Source organism: Mus caroli, unplaced genomic scaffold (assembly GCF_978045245.1).
Source record: "Mus caroli unplaced genomic scaffold, Mus_caroli_1 scaffold_15, whole genome shotgun sequence".
Taxonomy (NCBI): domain Eukaryota; kingdom Metazoa; phylum Chordata; class Mammalia; order Rodentia; family Muridae; genus Mus; species Mus caroli.
This window is the reverse complement of record NW_028227270.1, coordinates 20,642,565-20,663,915: the sequence shown is the minus strand read 5'-3', so window position 1 is coordinate 20,663,915 and position 21,351 is coordinate 20,642,565. Positions and strand designations below refer to the sequence as shown.

The following is a 21,351-nucleotide window of genomic DNA, read 5'->3' as shown; positions in this document are numbered from 1 at the left end:
CCAAAGGTTCCATTCAGAAAGTTCATGTGCGGTGGGAGAGATGACTGGCTGCTCTTTCAGAGGACCTGGGTTCAATTTCCAGCACCCTCATGGTGGTTACAGACATCCATAATTCCAGTTTCAGGGGATCCAATGCCATTTTCTGGCCTCCCTGGGCACCAGGAATGCTCATATGACCAACACCTTGTCACCTTGTTTCAGGCTTGCTTGACACTTGTAAAGGAGTTGAGCCTTGCTACTTAGTTACTAATGTGTTACAGTGCCAGGTGTTCATAGATGGTAGGACATACTCTACCACCACCTACACCCAAACTGGTCCTTACTATGTAGAGCCCTGGAACTCACTCTGAATCTAGGCTGGCTTTGAATTCATAGAGATCCAACTGCCTCTACCTCCCAAATTTGGACAGGGACAAACCACCACTATGCCTAGCGATTCGTGCCATGTTCATGATAAAATTTCTACAGCAATTAAAAAAAAAAAAAAAAAAAGTCCACAAAACAAAAAAAAAACAAAACAAAACAAAACAAAAAAACAGGAATGCAGATGCCCAACAAAAAAAAAAAAAAATAGTCCATAAACAAAGCACAGGTAAATTACATTATTTATGTACTATATTATCATATGGTAATTAAATCAACTCAATTCGTATCTATTAATATGGAAAGAAAGTTTCTAAGTAAAAAACAGAAAGCAATAGTATGAGCTATGGTAGGATTTTTTTTTGTTGTTTATTTATGCTTTTTGAGAGAGGACCTTACTGCGTAGCTCTGGCCGGGCTGGAGCTCACTATGTAGACCAGGCTGTCCTCTAACTTAGAGATCCACTTCCATACACGCTAGGATCACAGGCATAGGCTGCCATAAGGTGAGATGGAACTCTTTGAAGATGGCAGTGCAAAACCATGGAAGACAAACACAAATCTCCCCGAGGCCTCTTCCTTGGTCAAAGGAGTGGGATGAGCAGTGCCAAGGTCCTGGCTGTGCGTGCAGGAAGAGCATAGTGAGTTCGAATTGACAGGACATCAGGGAGGCGTCAAGGCCATCTTTTCAGGGCTATTTACTCTGGGTAATAAGTAGGTTAAAGTTCTTGCAAAACTGCTAACAGTATTGTTTTCTGTTTTCAATACTATCCCTAGTGATCATAAGTGGCATATCATCCAGAGCTGCAGAGTAACCAGTAACTGCATGTCAAGCCTCCCCTAATGCACTGTGAATTACGTTTTAGAGACTGCAGTTATCCTTGTACTCTAATCATAAATCACAAATATTTATTGTAAAATACATTTAATAAAAATAACCCATAGTTTTACATATTTTACATCTGTAGAGTATTTACAAGTTCTCTCTTATAGCATTTAATATTCCCTATTTTTTCCATTATTTGCCTTTGGATCATTTATTTCAGTCGTGAAACTGTCCATTGTTCGCTGCAACTAAAAAATGAGCTTCTTGGGCAATATTCCTGAAAGTAAAACAGAAAGGTTGTTCACTCACTGTACTCCAGAGCATTATCTAACTTACAGGCATTGCTAACCATTAACACAGAGTAAGAACCGCTGGGCAGAGGGCAGGAGAGCTGGCTTGGCAGTTAAGAGCACTCACTGCTCTCCCAGAGGACCTGGGCTCAACTGCCAACAGCCACACAGCAGCATGAAGCATCTGTAACTCCAGTCCCAGGAATCTGATGCCCTCTTCTGGCCTTCACAGAGACTGCACACATGTGGTACAGACATACATGTAAATAAAATATTCATACACATAAAAATAACAATCTCAAAATAATACAGTTAAAACCAAAGCCATCTGGGTGTGCTGAACATGTACTTAATTCTAGCATTCAAGAGGCAAAGTTCAAAAAGGCCAGATTCATCTAACTACTGAGTTCCAGGCCAGTCAGGGATACACAGTGAGACCCTATATCCAAGGGGGGAAAAGTTGGCTCAGTGATGAAGAGGACTTCTCTTCCAAGAAGACAAGTTTGGTCCCTAGACAAATGTCCCTGACAGCCACCTGCAGTGCCAGCACCAGGGATCTGAAGCCCTCTTCTGGCTTCTATATGATATATATTCATACACAGCCACACAAAAGTTTATTTGGAGAAAAGTAAACAACTTGTTGGGGGTGCAGGGTAGAAGGCACACATGGACAGCTCTTAGCTCTCAGGCATACTCAAAAGAGCCTCAAGTGTCCTCAGCTAAGGGAGACAGGAGCATTCTAGTTCATAGGGTTTAAACAGCTCCACTTTCTTAACTGGCTTCCAGTTGCTAGCTATGTATGAGCTATTTAGAGCTTTCTGAAGTCATTTCATTTCTGTTTGTTTTTAATCAATGGATATCTTTACCTTGTTCTAAGGCCTCTGTTCTTTTCCGCTTTGTTGCCATGGTTGGATTCGCCGGTTCCTTTAATGCTTCCCCTGGACAGTTTGGTCGAGGAAGCTGGCATCCAGGTGTTGGCCCAGGGCGATTACTGAAGTACTTGGTCTTCAATGCCTTTTCAAAGACAAGGAACCCAAAGTAAGGTTTTATTCTTTTGTTTTATTTTGAGACAGGTCTAACTGTGTGGCCCTGGTTGGTTTCTAACTTGGCAAGTACTTGTAGCAATCCTACTTGTTTCTGAGTGCTGGGGTTACAGCCATGTACCACCATGCTCAGCTCAAAAGGAATGCTTTACATGTCTGTACTGTATGTAGGAAAGAAAATCTAACCCCAAATGGTTGACAGCATTAAAAATAGTACGTAAATACCCTTATAGACCCAAACAAAAAATTAGTCTCAAGTATTTGGATATAATACACAAATAAACATCCAGTATCCTACAACTGGCTGATGCTGTTATGGGGGGGAGTAGGAGGAGCGGGCACACCTTAATCTTAGTATTCATAAGGCAGAAGCAGGTAGATCTGTGAGTTTCAGTCTAGCCTGTTCTACAAAGTGAGTTCCAGGACAGTTAGGGCTAACTGGAGAAACAAACACTATCTCCAAAACCAACCAACCGGGCTGGTGAGATGGCTCAGTGGGTAAGAGCACCCGACTGCTCTTCTGAAGGTCCAGAGTTCAAATCCCAGCAATCACATGGTGGCTCACAACCATCCGTAACGAGATCTGGCGTCCTCTTCTGGAGTGTCTGAAGACAGCTACAGTGTACTTACATATAATAAATAAATAAATCTTTAAAAAAAAAAAACAACCAACCAACCAACCAACCAACCAACCAAATAAACCCAAATGGCAAAACAAAATGAAAAATTTTAGGAACCCAAACCTGACAAACTGGGAAAAGGAGTGTAGGGTGGTGGTGGCTCACACTTTAACGTTAAGCACTTGGGAGGCAGAAGCAGGCAGATCTCTGAGTTCGAAGCCACCCTGGTCTGTAGAGTGACTTCAAGGACAGCCAGGACGACACAGAGAAACCTTGCCTCACCCCCCACCCTGAAAGAAAGGTAGGTATCATTTTCAACTACATACTGAAGTCAAGGCCAGCTTGAGCTACAAAATGTCCTGACTGAAAAATAAAGAGGTGGGGAGAAGCAGGCTGGAGAGATGGCTCAGCAGTTAGGAGCAATGGCTGCTCCTCCACAGGACCCAGGTTGGTTCCCAGCACCCACCCTTCAACTTTCTGTAACTCCAAGTCCAGGGGATCTGATGCGTTCTTCTGGCCTCTATGAACACTGCACATGCATGATATAGAAACATACATTCAGCCTAGACATCCATAGCATAAATTAAATTTTTAAAATGTTCATCTGAAATATATCAGTGGAGTGAAAACACACATACCCCTAAGCAAGTGTAAACTTTTTTTTTTAAGATTTATTTATTTCATGTATGTGGGTACACTGTCGCTGTCTTCAGACACACCAGAAGAGGGCATCGGATCCCCATTACAGATGGTTGTAAGCCACCATGTGGTTGCTGGGAATTGAACTCAGGACCTCTGGAAGAGCAAGCAGTCAGTGCTCTTAATCGCTGAGCCATCTCTCCAGCCCCCAAAAGTGTAAACTCTCAGGTGATGTGTATGCATAACAAAATTTAATGCCAGCCAAGACAGTGTTTATAGCTTCAGGAAAGGACACAAATATACATACAAAAGATATACCTATCTTCCTGGTATTTAAAAGATATTAAAAATTTTAGCAACTTGAATTTTGTTTTATTAATGCTACTAAGTAGGTTTTCTAATAGAAGTACCTGTGAGGCTGTAATCCGAGTACACGGGTTAAATAAGAACAAGCCTTGGATGAGATCCAGCAAGTCGTCCCCGGCTGCGATGAAGATGTGCTGCAGTGGGACCCCAGGGAAACTCTTAAATGTCACATAATCTGGAAGACTACACATGTCCTGAAAAGAAATTATCATTCAAATTTAAGTACAGTATCCAAAGACACAGAAATGGGATAAAGAAACAAAATGTTGCCTGTTAAGATAGTCTGTGTAAAAAAAATCCCAAGAAAACTACTTATAGAGAAAAGCAAATTAGAACTGGTAATATGTAAAGGGTATAAAATGTAACACAAATGCTTAAAAATCATAGTTCGGGCTGGTGAGATGGCTCAGCGGGTAAGAGCACCCGACTGCTCTTCCGAAGGTCCAGAGTTCAAATCCCAGCAACCACATGGTGGCTCACAACCATCCGTAACAAGATCTGGGGCCCTCTTCTGGAGTGTCTGAAGACAGCTACAGTGTACTTACTTATAATAAATAAATAAATCTTTAAAAAAAAAAAAAAAAAAAAAGAAAAATAGATCATTAAAAAAAAAAAAAAATCATAGTTCTACATAGCCACAATGAACATGCGAATACAAGGACAGAAAAGATAATACTTAATAATCTTAGAGGAAAAATCTATAGTTGAGAAGTCTAAAACAATGTGTAGAGAAGCTCAGGGGCTGAAAGCTGCAAGATGCTGATGAAATAAACATCTATATAAAATAGGAGAATGAGGCTCATGGTCTGAAATAGTCAACACAAGAAAGAATTGATTCTCCAAGAAACAGGGTTAAAATCTTGACATATTACACAGGCAAATAAATTATTCTGAATCTTATACAGAAAGGTCGAGGTCTAGTTAGCTGAAAGTCTTTTGAAAAGAAAAAAGTGTTAATTCCTACAAGGTACACACTAAGACCTAACAGCGCAACTTTAATTCATCCTGTGTGATTGGGATGGAGAGACAGAGAACCCAAGAGCCACACGTGTATCTGCCAAGCACAGTTTTCGGTCAAGTCTTTGCAACAGTACAGTGCTATAGCTTGTGGCCACCCAAACACAGAAGCACAGCTCAGGCTAGGCATCCCTATAATCCACCACTCCAGAGACTGGGCAGGAAGTTGTAGGCCCTAATCCATCAGTCAAACAACAAACAAACAAGAAAACCAAACCCTAAATAAACCAAAACTTTCATTTAGGAAATTGAGAAATTACACAAAAGAAATTCCTTAGATAGTAACTTGAGCTTCAGATATTTTTGTTATAGTTTTTTTTTTTCAAAAGGTTTATTTATTATTATATATAAGTACACTGTAGCTGTCTTCAGACACACCAGAAGAGGGTGTCAGACTCATTAGGGATGGTTGTGAGCCACCATGTGGTTGCTGGGATTTGAACTCAGGACCTTTGGAAGATCAGTCAGTGCTCTTACCTGCTGAGCCATCTCTCCAGCCCCTTTGTTATAGTTTTAACAAGAAGATAAAACTCCTGCTTAAAATGTCCACTTTCCCCCTTACTTTTTTGGTAGGAGAGGGATGCAAGAACATGTGGTGTGTGTGCCTATGCATCTGACTGAACTCCTGGGCTGTGCACAGCAGTGAGTAAGGCATGTTGCCCTTTATTTTTTTTATTTTTTTTAAATGGTTGCTGAATATTCAAATTAAGGTCCTCATGCTCGGGCAGTCAGTACTCCTACCCAGTAAGCCATGTCTACAGCCCCCAGGATTAATTTTCTTCACATTTATTTGCTCCTCAGAACTTGGGGCTACAATGGGAATAAAAAGTCAAAAGCTTTTCAACTTTAGGAATCTGAAAAGGGGGATGGAGAGATGGCTCAGCAGTTAAGAGCACCGACAGGCCTTCTTGAGTTCTATTTCCAGCAACAACATGGTGGCTCACAACTATATGGGAACCGAGGCCCTCTTCTGGTGTGTCTAAAGAGAGCAACAGTGTACTCACATACATAAAATCTTTTTTTTTTTTTTTTGAGACAGGGTTTCTCTGTGTATCCCTGACTGTCCTGGAACTCACTCTGTAGACCAGGCTGGCCCCGAACTCAGAAATCCACTCTGCCTCCCAGATGCTGGGATTAAAGGCGTGCGCCACCACCGCCCAGCTAAGCAGTTCTTTTTTTTTTTTTTTCCATAAAATAAATCTTAAAAGCCAAGCCAACCCAAGGCTTTCTCAAGAGGCCCAGATGAAAAGAGTTCTGCATGCTTGTCCAGAGGCAGACATCAATTCTGGGGCTGGAGCCCGGGCCTTGAAGGAGTTTAGGTTCCTAGGAACCTGACTATGACCACCTGAAGAACCTGGCTCCTGAGCATCTGGTCTGGGATACAGTTGAGATGCCTGCGTTCTATTTGTGCATCACTTCTCCATTACTTTCCTGCTAACTTTGTCCCACTCTGTATGGCTTTCTGCTGACTCTGTCCCATTTTCCACTTGGCTATCTTCTTTATTTCTTATCCCCTGGTCCTCTCAAGAACTTGTCACTGAAGAATAACACCACTGACTTAAGTCTTTTTTTTGTTGTTACCCCCCCACCCTCCACACAGTCTCTTTATGTAGTCCGGGTTGTCCTGTACCTTGCTATGTACACCAGGCTGGCCTCAAACTCACAGAGATCCTCCTACCTCTTCCTCTGACTGCTAGGATCAAAAGGCTTGTGCCTTCACACATACTGGTAACAGATTAGGTATTAGTTAATTAATATAAATGTCCATAAATGAGAACTTTACTCAGTTGGTGGTACTGGCAGACACTTTTAATCCCAGCACTGAAGGCAGAGGCAAGCAGGTCTCTGAGTTCAAGGCCAACCTAGTCTACAAAGAGTTCAGGACAGCCAGGATATGAGAAAAACCCTGTCTCAAACAAATAACAGAGAGAGAGAGAGAGAGAGAGAATGAGAATATGAATGTATTTTTCAGTCATATTAAAAACAAACAAACAAACTGACTAGCACAGCACAGTGGCACACAATTTTATTTTTTTTTTTTTAAAGATTTATTTATTTATTATATGTAAGTACACTGTAGCTGTCTTCAGACATTCCAGAAGAGGGCGCCAGATCTCGTTGCGGATGGTTGTGAGCCACCATGTGGTTGCTGGGATTTGAACTCTGGACCTTCGGAAGAGCAGTCGGGTGCTCTTACCCACTGAGCCATCTCACCAGCCCTGGCACACAATTTTAATTCCAGCACTAGAGAACCAGAGGTAGATGGAGCTCTGTAGTAATTCAAAGTATCTTTATTAAGTCCCATGCTAACCAGTGCTATATATGTAGCAAAACATGACTCAATTAAAAAATGATAATAATAATAAATGTCAGGCGATGGTGTCTTGGAGAAAAAACAAAAACTTGAAGTTGGTGGAAACAAAAGATTAAAGAACAATTCGATCCTGCTATGCTATTGTTTCTTTCAGTGCCTTAAGAGAACCAAGGCGGGCTGGTGAGATGGCTCAGTGGGTAAGAGCACCCGACTGCTCTTCCGAAGGTCCAGAGTTCAAATCCCAGCAACCACATGGTGGCTCACAACCATCCGTAACGAGATCTGGCGCCCTCTTCTTCTGGAGTGTCTGAAGACAGCTACAGTGTACTTACATATAATAAATAAATAAATCTTTAAAAAAAAAAAAAAAAAAAAAGAGAACCAAGGCATTGAGCATTTTAACTGTGAACACCCATTCTTCCTCTGAGCTACATCCCAGCCCTCTTTACTAAAGACTGAATGAAAGGAAATGTAACTTATGTCTGTGAGTGCTCACTGACAGACAGCATCTGGGACACTGGAGCTGGAGAAGGACTACACATTCATAAGCTGACGGATGAAGGCCACAATTTTAATGTTTTCCTTTGTATATTTCCCCCTTCTATCATCTGCAGTAATGAGAATAACTTATTTTTATTTATCTACCCTTTTTGAGATAGGACATCAGTACATACCTCAGGCTGGCCTGGAACTCAATATGCTAAGCAGGCTAGCCTCAAATTCCCAGATTTTCTGCCTCCCAATTAAAAAGCATGTGCCACCATAGTTTTTAAGTTAGTTCAGTGGCAGAGCACTTGTCCAGCATGGGAAAGGGCTTGGCTCAATCTCTATCACTGCAAAATTAAATAGTTAAACTTCTTCAGTGCACATATGGCTGCACTCACATATAACAAAATAACATAAGTACATTTCAAAGAAAATGCATAAAGGCTTACAGGCCACTGTTCTTCAGTTGGTGTACCCAGAGTTTCAAATATTCTTGTTAGCTGATCAAGATCTGAATCTCCAGGCAAAAACGGAACCTGAAAATAAACAGTCATTTCAATATTGTTAATTAGAGTGGTTACACACACAAAAATGCTATAAACTTTGTAATAAAAAACAAAACCCTAAACTCTGGCACAATGAAAACTTAGTCTAGCAGAGCTAGAGAGAGCGTACACACACTAACAACTTTAACAGCTGTTAAAGCGCTGATGTCCACTATCAACTTACTGCTCTTCCATTCCAAATTCACCTTCGGCCCCCTCTGTACAATGCAGACCTGGGCAGTTTTTACAAGGTGTGTCCAAGCATACACTTCTTGAAGAGTTTCCCTTAGTACCCTAAAGGAGATTTCCAATATATTCCAAACAACAGATTTTTAAAAATTAATTTTAATATTTTATTATTTCATATGTATGAGCATTTGTTTACATGTATGTCTGTGCTCCATGTCTGTGCCATCTTCTAGCTTGGAAACTAGAAGAGGGTATCAAATTCCTAGTACCAGGTGTTAGGAATTGAACCTGGGTCCTCTTTTAAGTACTAGACAGCAGTCTAGCCCCTCAAAAGCAGATTTTTGGCAAGTTATCAGAAGAGACATCCAACCCTCAGATGTCTCTTTCAACAGATCTAGATCTCAGCCCTGGAATCTCAAGTGGTGGCAATGGTGACTGCTGCTTATCTTTAGACATTAGTTCACTTATTAGCCAGTCCTTCCTGATTCCCATCCCACTGCAGCTGTGAGTGTGGGATTAGGTGGAACAGTCTCACTCTGAAACACAGGCGAACTTCTAGGTGATTCTCTCCGCCTCAGCCTCCCACGTGTAAGCCACCACACCTTGCATTATTCTTAAATGTTCCTGACCAAATTATGTGTGGTTTGTTTTCTAACTGAACCTAGAGTTGGTACAAGCTCTAACAGGAAGAATTCAGAAATGTCTCATGCTTGTGCAGAAGTATTTTATCAACTGGATTAGTTATCTTTCCAACCTCTGTGATGCTTAATCTTGTCACCCTGATGTAATTTAGAGTCAATCACCATGGAAACAAACCTCTAAGCATAACTTAATATGGTAGAACCATTACAGGGGCTGAGACCCTGGACTAGACAGGAGAGTTTTACGATGTAGTCTTTAACTCAGTGATGCTCCTTCCTCGGCATCCTGCATGCCAGGATTGTATATCATCACACCTGCTGAAACTTTTATTTAACAAACTGACTTTGCTTGTCAATTTTTTTTTCCTATAGGGATTATGATAAAAAGGTGAGTCCTAGACAATTTTCAGAACTATGTTAACAATACTTAAAAGGTGAATGATTTAGAACTTACCCTTAGAAGTAATTCTGCTAATATACAACCAACAGCCCACATGTCCACTCCCACACCATACATCCTGGCTCCAAATAATAACTCAGGAGCCCGGTACCATCTGAGAACAAAAAGAAATGTCATAGATTTGTTTCTGTTGATCAGGGCTATGACAAGGGATCACACTGTAAACTCCAAGATGATGCTGTTTACTAGGAAAACTGTTACTAGCTGTGCTGTGGTTAAGCCTTAGTACACACCTTTAGTCCCAAACAACAAAGGTAAAGTCATTTGGTAAACGGAAGCACCCATATTTGGAAGGTACTAATTGAAAGGCAGACAAAGAAATGAATCAGAGAAAGATTTGACAGAATAGGATATGCCCAACTCTTACAAGAAGGGAGGAAAAGGATGTTACTTAAGAGAGTAGTGGAGAATTGGGCGTGGTGGTGCACGGCTTTAATCCCAGCACTCAGGAGGCAGAGGCAGGGCAGATTTCTGAGTTCGAGGCCAGCCTGGTCTACAGAGTTCTAGGACAGCCAGGGCTATACAGAGAAACAGTCTCGGAAAGAGAGAGAGAGAGAGAGAGAGAGAGAGAGAGAGAGAGCGCACAGTGGAGAGGGCAGGGGGAGGAAGATAGGAGAGGAGGCAGTTTTTAGTGGGACAGTGGTAGAGACAAGTTGCAGAGAGAACAAGCTAGACACAGGTGAAGACAGAACAAGCCAGAGAAGAAGGAGACAGAAGATTAGACTAGCCGGGCGTGGTGGCGCACGCCTTTAATCCCAGCACTCGGGAGGCAGAGGCAGGCGGATTTCTGAGTTCGAGGCCAGCCTGGTCTACAAAGTGAGTGCCAGGACAGCCAGGGCTACACAGAGAAACCCTGTCTCGAGAAAAAAAAGAGAAAAAAAAAAAAGAAGATTAGACTATATTGCCAGAGTTAGTACGAGGCCAAGCAGAGCAATCCAGTCAGAGACCAAGACAGAAGCCAGATTGGATCAGTCAGCTTGAAGAGGAGTTTGAACCAGAACAGCTGTACTGAATCAGCCAGTCAGAGATAAGAAAAGAACTAGAAAAGGGGATGAGAGGGGAGAGCTTTTTTGGCAGCAAGTCTTAGAGGCTGAAAATATTCTAGACCTAGATAAGATTGTATGCAGCTAGAAGCTTCCAGGACTAGGCTAGCAGATGGAGGCAGTAAGCCTCCAGAGATGGCAATTACATCAGGTGAATAAAAGGTACTTTTACAGGGTTTCTCTGTGTAGTCCTGGCTTTCCAGGAACTCACTCTGTAGACCAGGGTGGCCTCAGAACGCATAAAGATCTGCTTGCTTCTGCCTCCCCAGTGCTGGAATTAAAGATGTGGGCCAACATGCCCAGGAAGGCTAATTTTTGAAAGATGAAGTATCCTTGCATTTCTTAGATCCCACTACTCACCATGAGTCCCACAGCGCCTGCCTTTCCAGTCCTCAAGAACATGATTGCTGAAATTCTCTCCACTTTTCTGTCATAAACTCTTTGCTCTCTACTTGACTTCCCATTAACATGCTATTTCTTACTATAAAAGCCACCTATGTCCAATTCTTTCTCTCTTATTCTTCCCTACATTTTTTTTGTTTTCAATTTTTTATTAGCCTACATTTATTTATTTATTTATTGATTGATTTTTCAAGACAGGGTTTTTCTGTGTAGCCCTGGCTGTCCTGGCAATCACTCTGTAGAACAGGCTGGCCTCGAACTCAGAAATCCGCCTGCCTCTGCCTCCCGAGTGCTGGGATTAAAGGCGTGCACCACCACGCCTGGCAACATTTATTTTTATATTTTTTTGAAACAGGGTCTTGCATAGTTGGTCCGGAGATCACTATAATTAAGGCCTGTCTTGAATTCTTTTGTTGTTGTTGTTGTTAAAGATTTTATTTATTATATGCAAGTACACTGTAGCTGTCTTCAGACACTCCAGAAGAGGTCATCAGATCTCATTATAGATGGTCGTGAGCCACCATGTAGTTGCTGGGATTTGAACTCGTGAACTTCGGAAGAGGAGTTGGTGCTCTTAACCACTGAGCCATCTCTCCAGCCCCCTGTCTTGAATTCTTGATCCTCCTGCCTCTGCATTCCCAGTGCTGAGTATTTCAGGTGTGACACTGCATCTGGCCCCAAAACTCTTCTCATCTACTTTTGTTTTTCAGGGTCTGATCATTTATCTGTTAGAATTAAAGAATGTTGGGTGAGCTGAGACTTAGAAGCAGGCACTCTCCGGGAGGAGAGTCTATGTCTCTTGGCAATCTGTTCCCAGCATCTTTGACTTCCTTCATTCTCTTGACCAGAAGTTTAGCTTCCTCCTGCTCCTCTTGTACTGCTGGTCCAGAGCAACACACTGGTGTGTGTGCTGTAGGACACATGGAGTATCAAGGCACTGCATCTCAGGTACCTCGGTTGGTCCTGAGCATTTTACCTTCTTTGTTTAAGAGCTTTCAAGCCATATACTGGCAGACATCTTCTTTGGAGACTGAAAGTTTTTAGATTCTCTTGTGGGCTGCAAGCTCAGAGGCCCAGGAGAATCTCTCAAGTCCAGGAATATCCTGCTCACTCCACCCCCACTTTTTTTAATACAATAACTAAGTTGAGAACATTCAGATTGGTATCCACAATGCAACCATGAAAAGACTTGCCCTTCCTTTCTCCAGTTCTCCTTGGTCTGTAACAACACCCCTTAAACCCTGATATAGCTGTCTCTTGTGAGGCTAGGCCAGTGCCTGGCAAATAAGGAAGTGGATGTTCACAGTCATCTATTGGATGGAACACAGGGCCCCCAATGGAGGAGCTAGAGAAAGTACCCAAGGAGCTGAAGGGGTCTGCAACCTTATGGGTGGAACAACAATATGAACTAACCAGTACCCCCCAGAGCTCTTGACTCTAGCTGCATATGTAGCAGAAGATGGCCTAGTCGGCCATCATTGGGAAGAAAGGCCCCTTGGTCTTGCAAACTTTATATGCCCCAGTACAGGGGAAAGCCAGGGCCAAGAAGTAGGAGTGAGTGGGTAGGGGAGCAGGGCGGGGGCGGGGGGGGGGGTATGGGGACTTTCAGGATAGCATTTGAAATGTAAATAAAGAGAATATCTAATAAAAAATTAAAAGAAAAAACACCCCTTATTCAACAGCAGAAACACTCTGCCATGGGTGTCAAGACACCTTGCTTCATGGAAGAACCTTGTCTGTTGTTGCCACCACTGATTCGGACCTCATGACCCTTCCTTCCACTCTTCACTCAGAACATCAACAGTTACATCTGTGGCCATGTGCATCTCACAGCAAGTATGAGGTTCTCCATCATCCACTTCAACAAGTCTCTAACGACAAGCGGTTAGGAAAGGTGTTTGGCTTCATCTTGACACAGTCAATTGCCAAGGAGATACGACCAAAAAGAGCCCCATGACCTTTAAAATCTGGGATTTTATTCCCACCACTCTATTTTTGTCAGCTTCATCCATGATGTCCACTCTGGTAACCCACTGTCAATATCTTCCCAGAGCTCACGTCCTCTCTTTTTACCCAAGGTTCAGGCAACTGATACTCATAAAATTTATTTGGAAGAAGATGGCAAAATAATGTATAGGAGGATCTGTAATTTTTTTCAGATCCTTGAAAAATCTTAGGAATTAACAAATGCAGGTCAGGTGTGGTGGTGCACAACTTTAGTTCCAGTACCTGGGAGGCAGAGGCCAGCCTGGTCTACAGAGTGAGTTCCAGGACAGCCAGAGCTACACAGGGAAACCCTGTCTCAAAAAAACAAGCAAACAAAACCAGCGAATTGACATCTGTCAATCCAATATGGAGCAGACGTGAATGGGGAGTTCAAACTCGTCCTTTGATACACAGAGTCTGAGGCCAGCCTAGGTTATATGAGACCCCATTTCAAAAGGAAGAAAAGAAAACAAAGCCACTATGACAATTATAAAAATCTGTGGGGGTTTTTAGTATGGGATTGTTTTTTTATTTCCTGTTTTGACACATCAAAACTATGAACAACACCCACAACATTTTATAATATAAAATACAAATATTAATGCTTTGAATAGAGAATTTACATCCATACCTGCTATAAGATCAGTATTGATAAATGTAATAAACAAGGCCAATAAATAAAGTTGAAATAGAAGTTGTAGCTTATCTTAACTAAAATGTAAAAGCAAAATAAATTACTTATTCTCAAAACTTACTGTGTATGAAGCTAAACTGTGTGTGAGTATTTTTGAGAGTGGAACAGATGGCTCAGTTAGATTCCACCACACATCCCCATCAAGCATGCAGGCCTGAGGTTAATCCCAGCTCCCAAGGCTGGAGAAGTAGAGGAGGAGGATCCGGATTCACTGGTCAGCAAGCCGTGCCTATCACCTAGCTCCAGATCCCAATGAGATACTATCTCAAAAACCACGGTGGAGGGCCGGGCTCAGTGGGTAAAGTGCTTGCTGTATAAGCGTCGGAACAGGATTCTGGATTCCCAGCACTCACATCGATGCCGGGCTATCTTGGTAGTTCACCTGTGCTCGGGGAGATAGATAGGGCTGCCCACAACAAGCTAGGTGTTTAAACTGATTGAATCTATATAAAATGGAGGGAGACTGAACAGACTTGATTTCAACTTCAGTCACCAAACATAAGCACCCATATACTTGACCACCACCCCCACACATCCATGCACACGTGCGTGCGCACAAACACACAGAGTGTAGACAGCTCTCAAGGAACCAAACCACACTTAAAGCTGTCCTTTGGCCTCCATACACACAAGTGCCCTCACTCCCATATACACAAAAGAAATAAAACATTTGCCTAGCAAGTCCAAGACACCATGTTATACCCTGAGGTTAGAAATCCAGGCTACCTGTATGTATTGGTTTTTCGAGACAAGTGTTTTACTGCATAACAGCCTTGGCTGTCCTGGAACTCATGCTGTGGACCAGACTGACATCAAAAGAGATCCACCGGGGCTGGTGAGATGGCTCAGTGGGTAAGAGCACCCGACTGCTCTTCTGAAGGTCCAGAGTTCAAATCCCAGCAACCACATGGTGGCTCACAACCATCCGCAACGAGATCTGGCGCCCTCTTCTGGAGTGTCTGAAGACAGCTACAGTGTACTTACATATAATAAATAAATAAATCTTTAAAAAAAAAAAAAAAAAAAGAGATCCACCTTGTCTCTGCCTCCCAAGTGCTGGGAATAAATGAGCTCAAAACCATGCCCAGTTTACAATAATTTTCTGAATTAAAAAAAAAAAAAAGTTACTGGGACACTCAATACTTAGTTTATCAAAAATATCCAGTTGAAGGACTGAGTTAGATTCTGTCGGAAAGAGCTATGTGCTTTTACTGTGGTAAAGTAGACATAATATAAAAAGGACTGTATTCTGAGAACCTATCAAGAGTGACTCACTCCTAAGTTCTGAAAAGGTATTTCAGAGAAGCCTGTTCAATTCTGTGTTCTTACCTGGTCACAACTTGATGTGTGTAAGCCCTATTGGGGCTCCCAAATGATTTGGCCAGGCCAAAATCTGCCAGTTTCAGAACTCCATTCTCATCTAACAACAAGTTGTTTGGTTTCAGATCCTGTATCAAGCAGTTATCAATACAAACAAAATGAAGCAGGATTAGAGGAAAACAACACAGGGATACATTTAGTTAGACTGCTTTACTTACTTAGGTAATCAAGACAGCGTAGCCCAGTCTGGCTTTGAATTCACTATCATCAAAAAGATGACCTTGAACTTCTGATGCTTCTGCCTCTACGCTAGAGTGCTGGGACTAAGGGTTTACCGAATGTGGGGTTGAGGACTGAACCCCAGGGCTTCATATATGTTTGGCATCCACTTTACCAACTGAACTATGGCCCAACACCAGTTAACTTTAAAACTCAGAGAACAAAGCTGGGTGTAATGCATGCCTTTAATCCCAGCACTTGGGAGGCAGAGCCAGCCTGGTTTACAGATTGAGTTCTGTCTTAAAAACCAAAGGGTAGTAGAGGACCTTAGACAACGAGAGATCAAAATGGATATGACGGCATGCACCAGTAGTCATCATAAGCACAGAGCCAGCCTAGGTTACAGGGGAAGGTGCTATAGTCAAAACAAAAACAACCAACGGACTGGCAAGGTGGCTCATCAGTTAGAGCCATTTGCAGTAAATGTAATGACCTAATTTGATTCATAAACCCCTCAAAGTGGCAGAAGAGAACTGACTCCTGGGAGTTTTCATCTGACTTCCACAATGTACTGTGGCACATACCCAACTACAGTCATGCACCTGGACTCTCACACACAGACACATGCACTTGAAATACGTAAAACAAAACTCCAACTGACCACTGACAAAAAGTTTAATCAAACTTAAGCAGCAACATTAAAAGTCAGATGTGGTAGACATGCTCACAACTTTCTGGCCTTCAGGAGTTAATGCAGAAAACCATGAATTTGAAGCCAACTGGGCTGCAAGGCAAATTCCTGGCCTTCCTGGAATACAAAGCAAGACCTCTCACAGATAGATGGATCATTCCTTAGAATCTTACCCTGTGTAGAATCCAATGCTGATGTAAATATTCTAAGCCCTGAAGAGTCATCAACATGTAGGCTTTAATGTGGGATGGTGTCAACACAAGACTGTTATCCTTTATTATAACCTATAAAATAGACAGGCAATATACAGCTATGTTTCATTATTCCAAATGAGCTCTAGCAAATAACTTACTGATTTAAAATTAATATATTCATATCAAGAATTTCTATGGTATATTATCCAACTCTCCTTTAAAAGGTGTTGTATGAGCTGGGCATGGTGGCGCATGCCTTTAATCCCAGCACTTGGGAGGCAGAGGCAGGCGGATTTCTGAGTTCAAGGCCGGTCTGGTCTACAAAGTGAGTTCCAGGTCAGCCAAGGCTACACAGAGAAACCCAGTCTCTAAAAACGAAAAAAAAAAAAAAGGTGTTGTAAGACTTTCCAGAATTAAGCGGTTAAAAGAGAATATCATTAGTTTGGGTGGTAAGCAATGCTGTGTATCCTACAGCTCTGGCTTGGAAGTGTCAAGTATCTGTGGGTTTCCTTGCCCCTTCTAGCAAGTGCATGCTTTGGGAAACCACTTCATCCCAGCTCAGCTCACATGGTAAAGGAAGACTGGCCTGAGCTCTACCTGAACTCCACAGTATAACCTCTTGGCAGGAGAAAGGCTGCTTAAGAACAGACACATATCGGGGCGTGGTGGCCCATGCCTTTAATCCCAGCACTTGGAAGGCAGAGACAGGCAGATTTCTGAGTTCAAGGCCAGTCTGGTCTACAGAGTGAGTTCTAAGCAATTGTGGTAGAATTAAAGGAGACCAAGCATTTCCTTACAGCGGTAATTAAACTAAGACTTTATGTCTTGAAATGGCCTGGGAAAGAGTGAAAATGTATGCCCATGACGGAAGGCAACAGAGGGAAAGAGGACTGAATCCAATGAGATGGCCTGGAAGCTCTGCCAGTCAGCTTGTTATTAGACTTATTGGTTCCTTTTTATTCCCGGGCAGCACTTTCTTGTATAAGTGACTGTGTATACATCCTCTAGATAATAAAACACATTTTAGCTGTTTCTAGTTTTAGTGAACACCCACACACCAAGTGTTTTCTCTTGGATATGTAACATACAGTGGTTGCTAGAGCACATAACTGTTAATAATGACTGTAGTATTACTGGTATTATTACACACACTATATATAGTACTGGTGAATTAGAGCTACTGATGCGGGGACACTGGTCTATATCTAGTGCATTCCTTTGCTTGATGCTGTCATAAAATTCCCTTTACCTTTGATCTGATAGTAAACATGTCTTTAATTTTTAACAAACTGTACTGCTTTCCAAAGGGACTGTATAATTTGGACTCAAACCAGCAATGTATAAGAATTTTAGTTTTAATTCCTTGGACGATTAGTGTTTTGGAGATTTAATTAATAAAAAGCCTGCAACTTTTATAAAGAAACTTGATTTTCTAAAAGAAGACATTAACCTTTAATAATATGGAGATAAATGTAAAATTGTCAAGTCTAATGTGTTAAAAAAAATGTTAGTAAGTTAAAGGGAACTTGGTAAAATGCCAATAAAATCTTAATCTCTGTACATAATACTAGAAGTACAATTAAATATAAAGAAATTAGAGATCTTTTGACTTCTGCAAAATTAAGCCTTTTTTTTTTTTTTTTTTTTTGCATCAGTATTTTCTTAAAGCAGAATAAACATGCAGGTTTCTCTTTCACTAAGGAGAGGAATAAGTCTCCAGGAATCCTATCTTACCTCGAGGTCAGTTTCCATAAAATCAAAGACCAGGCTAATGTTAGACTTATGTCCAAATGCATCAAGGAGCTGCAAAGGGAAAAAAAAAAATCAAGTTAAATTGTTATTTTTTATTTAATAATATTGGAATTTATTGTTGGTGAGTAATTTTTTTTAAATTATGTTTGCTTTTCCCACACATGCTACTGGTAAACCCAGGGCCTTCAGCATGCTAGGCAAGTGTTCTACCACTAAGATACATCAACCAGTGCTTGGATTTTTGAGATCATTATATGTCACGTCGACCTAAAACTTGCTATGAAGTCCAGGCTGGCCTTTAACTTACTCCTCCTGCTCTGCCTCCACCTCTCATGTGGTTATAAATAAGTAATATAAATATGCATTGCCTGGCTTAAATTTTTAAACTTATGCTGGCAATTTCCTGTGAATCTGAGACTCCTTTATTAAATTTAACATTTGCCCTATTTTTTAACAGGAATTAGTATTCTTGGGTACAAAAATATTAACCCATTTAACAAACTCACTAAAAACTTAAGAACTGCTTTCTCTAAAATCCGAGAATTAGAATAAATTAATTAATAAAAAGTTCACAGCTCTGGCAATGATGACTCATGCCTTTAATCCCAGCACTCAGGAGGCAGAGGCAGGCAGATTTCTGAGTTCGAGGCCAGTCTGGTCTACAAAGTGAGTTCCAAGACAGCCAGGGCTACACAGAGAAACCCTGTCTCAAAAAAAAAAAAAAAAATCTCGTCATGCATGGTGACACATGCTTTTGGTCCCATCACTTGGGAGGCAGAAGCAAACAAATCCTTGAATTCAAGGCCAGTCAGGGCTACACAGAGAAACCCTGTCTTGAACAAAACAAAAATCAAACAAAAATTCCTAAGCAAAATTCGTAAGAAACGTCTTGCTAGGTACAGGATACATACTTGCATTTCCAGTGCACAAACTACAGTAACTGAACTGAAACCCACTGCAGCCCACACACGGGCTAAAAGGTTCTCAGTTTAAATGTAAGCTGCTGCTTTTAACCATTGGATACAAAATCATTTCTGACAAAATTAGCCTGTATGGAGACATCTAATTCCTTTCCTCAGTCATATGTATAATATAACGACACTGCTCACAGCAAAGGTGGACTAGAAAGTATACTTCAAGCTAATCAGCCTTCAGTGGTCTGCAAGGTTACCTACATCAGTGCACCATACTGAGCCTCTGATCAGTACCCATCATATTCAGAATACAGAGGATCCCAAAGGGCAAACAGCTTAGATCATACTCACACCAATTATATTTGGATGACTGAGTTCCTGTAAGAGCTTTATCTCCCTTAAAGCTGTTCTATTTATACCTATAGAAAAAGAATGTAAAAAATGAACAAAAATTCTGAAATATCAAACCTTTTACAAATGTACTTTTTGAAAAGGCCATTCAGAAAAATAGACATTTTACATACACAAAGAGAGTAACTTTAACTATTTTTATGAGAATTTTTTTTCACATTGTTTTAAGGTAGCTTAACACAGTATATGAAAAATGGCAAGTACTTCTCTCTAGTATATCATTCTGAAGTTATTACAATAGCATAAACAGACATGTAACAAATATGTGGTAATAGGGCCTTTTCTCTTGTCCTATAAACATTAGAGGAAGACTGTGTGCTAATAGCAAATTAGCACTAACGTTATCCTTTTTCAATACGAAAGATAGAAATCAACATTACAGCAGTGCCAGCACTTTCCCAGATGGCTTTTTCATAGTAACTATTAGTTGGTGGCTAAATAGGACCTAACATTCTAAGAGGCTTGAAAATAAGAAATAAACCTATCCCCAGTGTGTCCATTCTACAGGAACTTTGTGATCCTCTAGGAAGATGTAACTTTTTCAAAGCAAGGAGCACAGCAGAAATGCAAAACAGCAGCGATCTACAACACCCAAAGCAGCAGTGAGGGCACCCAGACCAGGCACCAAAGCCCTCACTGCCTGCCACTCACAGAACGTGACAGCTCCTTGCGATGCTTACATGCTCACTCTTTCTTTCTTCCTCTTTCTCTCTTTCTTTTAAAAGATTTATATTTTTACTTATTTATTTATTTAATGAGTACACTGTAGCTGTATAGATAGATGTGAGCCATCATGTGGTTGCTGGGAATTGAACTCAGGACTTCTGCTCACTCTGGCCCAAAGATTTACTTGTTATATGTAAGTACACTGTAGCTGTCTTCAGACACACCAGAAGAGGACATCAGATCTCATTACACATGGTTGTGAGCCATCATGTCGTTGCTGGGATTTGAACTCAAGACCTTTGGAAGAGCAGTCAGTACTCTTAACCGCTGAGCCATCTCTCAAAACATGTGGTTTCTAACTGGACTCACTTTATTCTCTAGTGTACTAGTTCTCAGCCTTCCTAATGCTGAGACCCTTTAACACTGTTTCTCATGCAGTGATGACTCCCAACCATAACATTATTTTCATTGCTACTTCACAACTGTTATTTGCTACTGTTATGAATCCTAATGTAAATATCTGTTGTGGATAGTCCTGGGTTGTTTGTATTTTGATGCTAATTAGCTCTCCAGGGAGGGGCTGCAATCAAGGAATGAGTCACATACTCAGGTGACTTCTTGCAAACCATCCCCTAATGAATAAAGGTGCCAATCGTGGGTGAGTAGGCGGGACTTTGGGGTTGGACAGAGGAAGAGCAGGAGAGCTAGGCCTCTTTGGACAGAGACAGTGAGACAAGATGTAACTATGAGTGTCTCCTGGTCTCGATGGCAGATCTGTCAGAATTTACCACTAGAGGAGTTAGATTTTTTTTTTTTTTAGACAGGATTTATCTGTGTAGCCCTGGCTGTCCTGGAACTCACTCTGTAGATCAGGCTGGCCTAGAACTCAGAAATCCGCCTGCCTCTGCCTCCCAAGTCCTGGGATTAAAGGCGTGCGCCACCATGGCCGGCGAGGATTTATATTTAATAAGGTTTACAAAATTAGGATTTTAGTTCCTGCACCCAGTGATTTGAGTTACTGTGGTTTCAAACTAAGTTTGTGTGGTGTTTTCCTTCTTGCAGCAGCTCATCTGGGTTCAAGAGAGAAAGGCAAGGGAGCAAAGCATGGGTTTGCCTGATGTGCACCACAAAGGTCATGGGGAATTAGAAGCATGGGGCTGGCTTGGTAGCGACCCACCAGTGGGAAGTTAGTGAGCTGGGTGGAGACATTTCAGGAGCTCTGGGCCAGACAGTTTCCATGAGATAAGAACCAAGGAAGAGG

General features: G+C 41.5%; 1 protein-coding gene across 1 annotated transcript in view; it reads right to left on the bottom strand.

The window, feature by feature from the left end:
* Positions 1 to 588: 588 nt before the first annotated feature.
* Positions 589 to 21,351, bottom strand: part of Cdk7 (cyclin dependent kinase 7) — a 29,388-nt gene continuing 8,625 nt past the window's right edge. The window contains exons 4-12 of the mRNA XM_021179873.3: positions 19,365 to 19,432; positions 18,082 to 18,150; positions 16,327 to 16,437; positions 15,253 to 15,371; positions 9,793 to 9,892; positions 8,413 to 8,499; positions 4,191 to 4,340; positions 2,345 to 2,492; positions 589 to 1,465 (exon numbers count right to left, since the gene is read on the bottom strand). Coding sequence (XP_021035532.1) covers positions 1,437 to 1,465; positions 2,345 to 2,492; positions 4,191 to 4,340; positions 8,413 to 8,499; positions 9,793 to 9,892; positions 15,253 to 15,371; positions 16,327 to 16,437; positions 18,082 to 18,150; positions 19,365 to 19,432 — 881 coding nt within the window. The 3' untranslated portion in view covers positions 589 to 1,436. The remainder of the gene's footprint in view (positions 1,466 to 2,344; positions 2,493 to 4,190; positions 4,341 to 8,412; positions 8,500 to 9,792; positions 9,893 to 15,252; positions 15,372 to 16,326; positions 16,438 to 18,081; positions 18,151 to 19,364; positions 19,433 to 21,351) is intronic.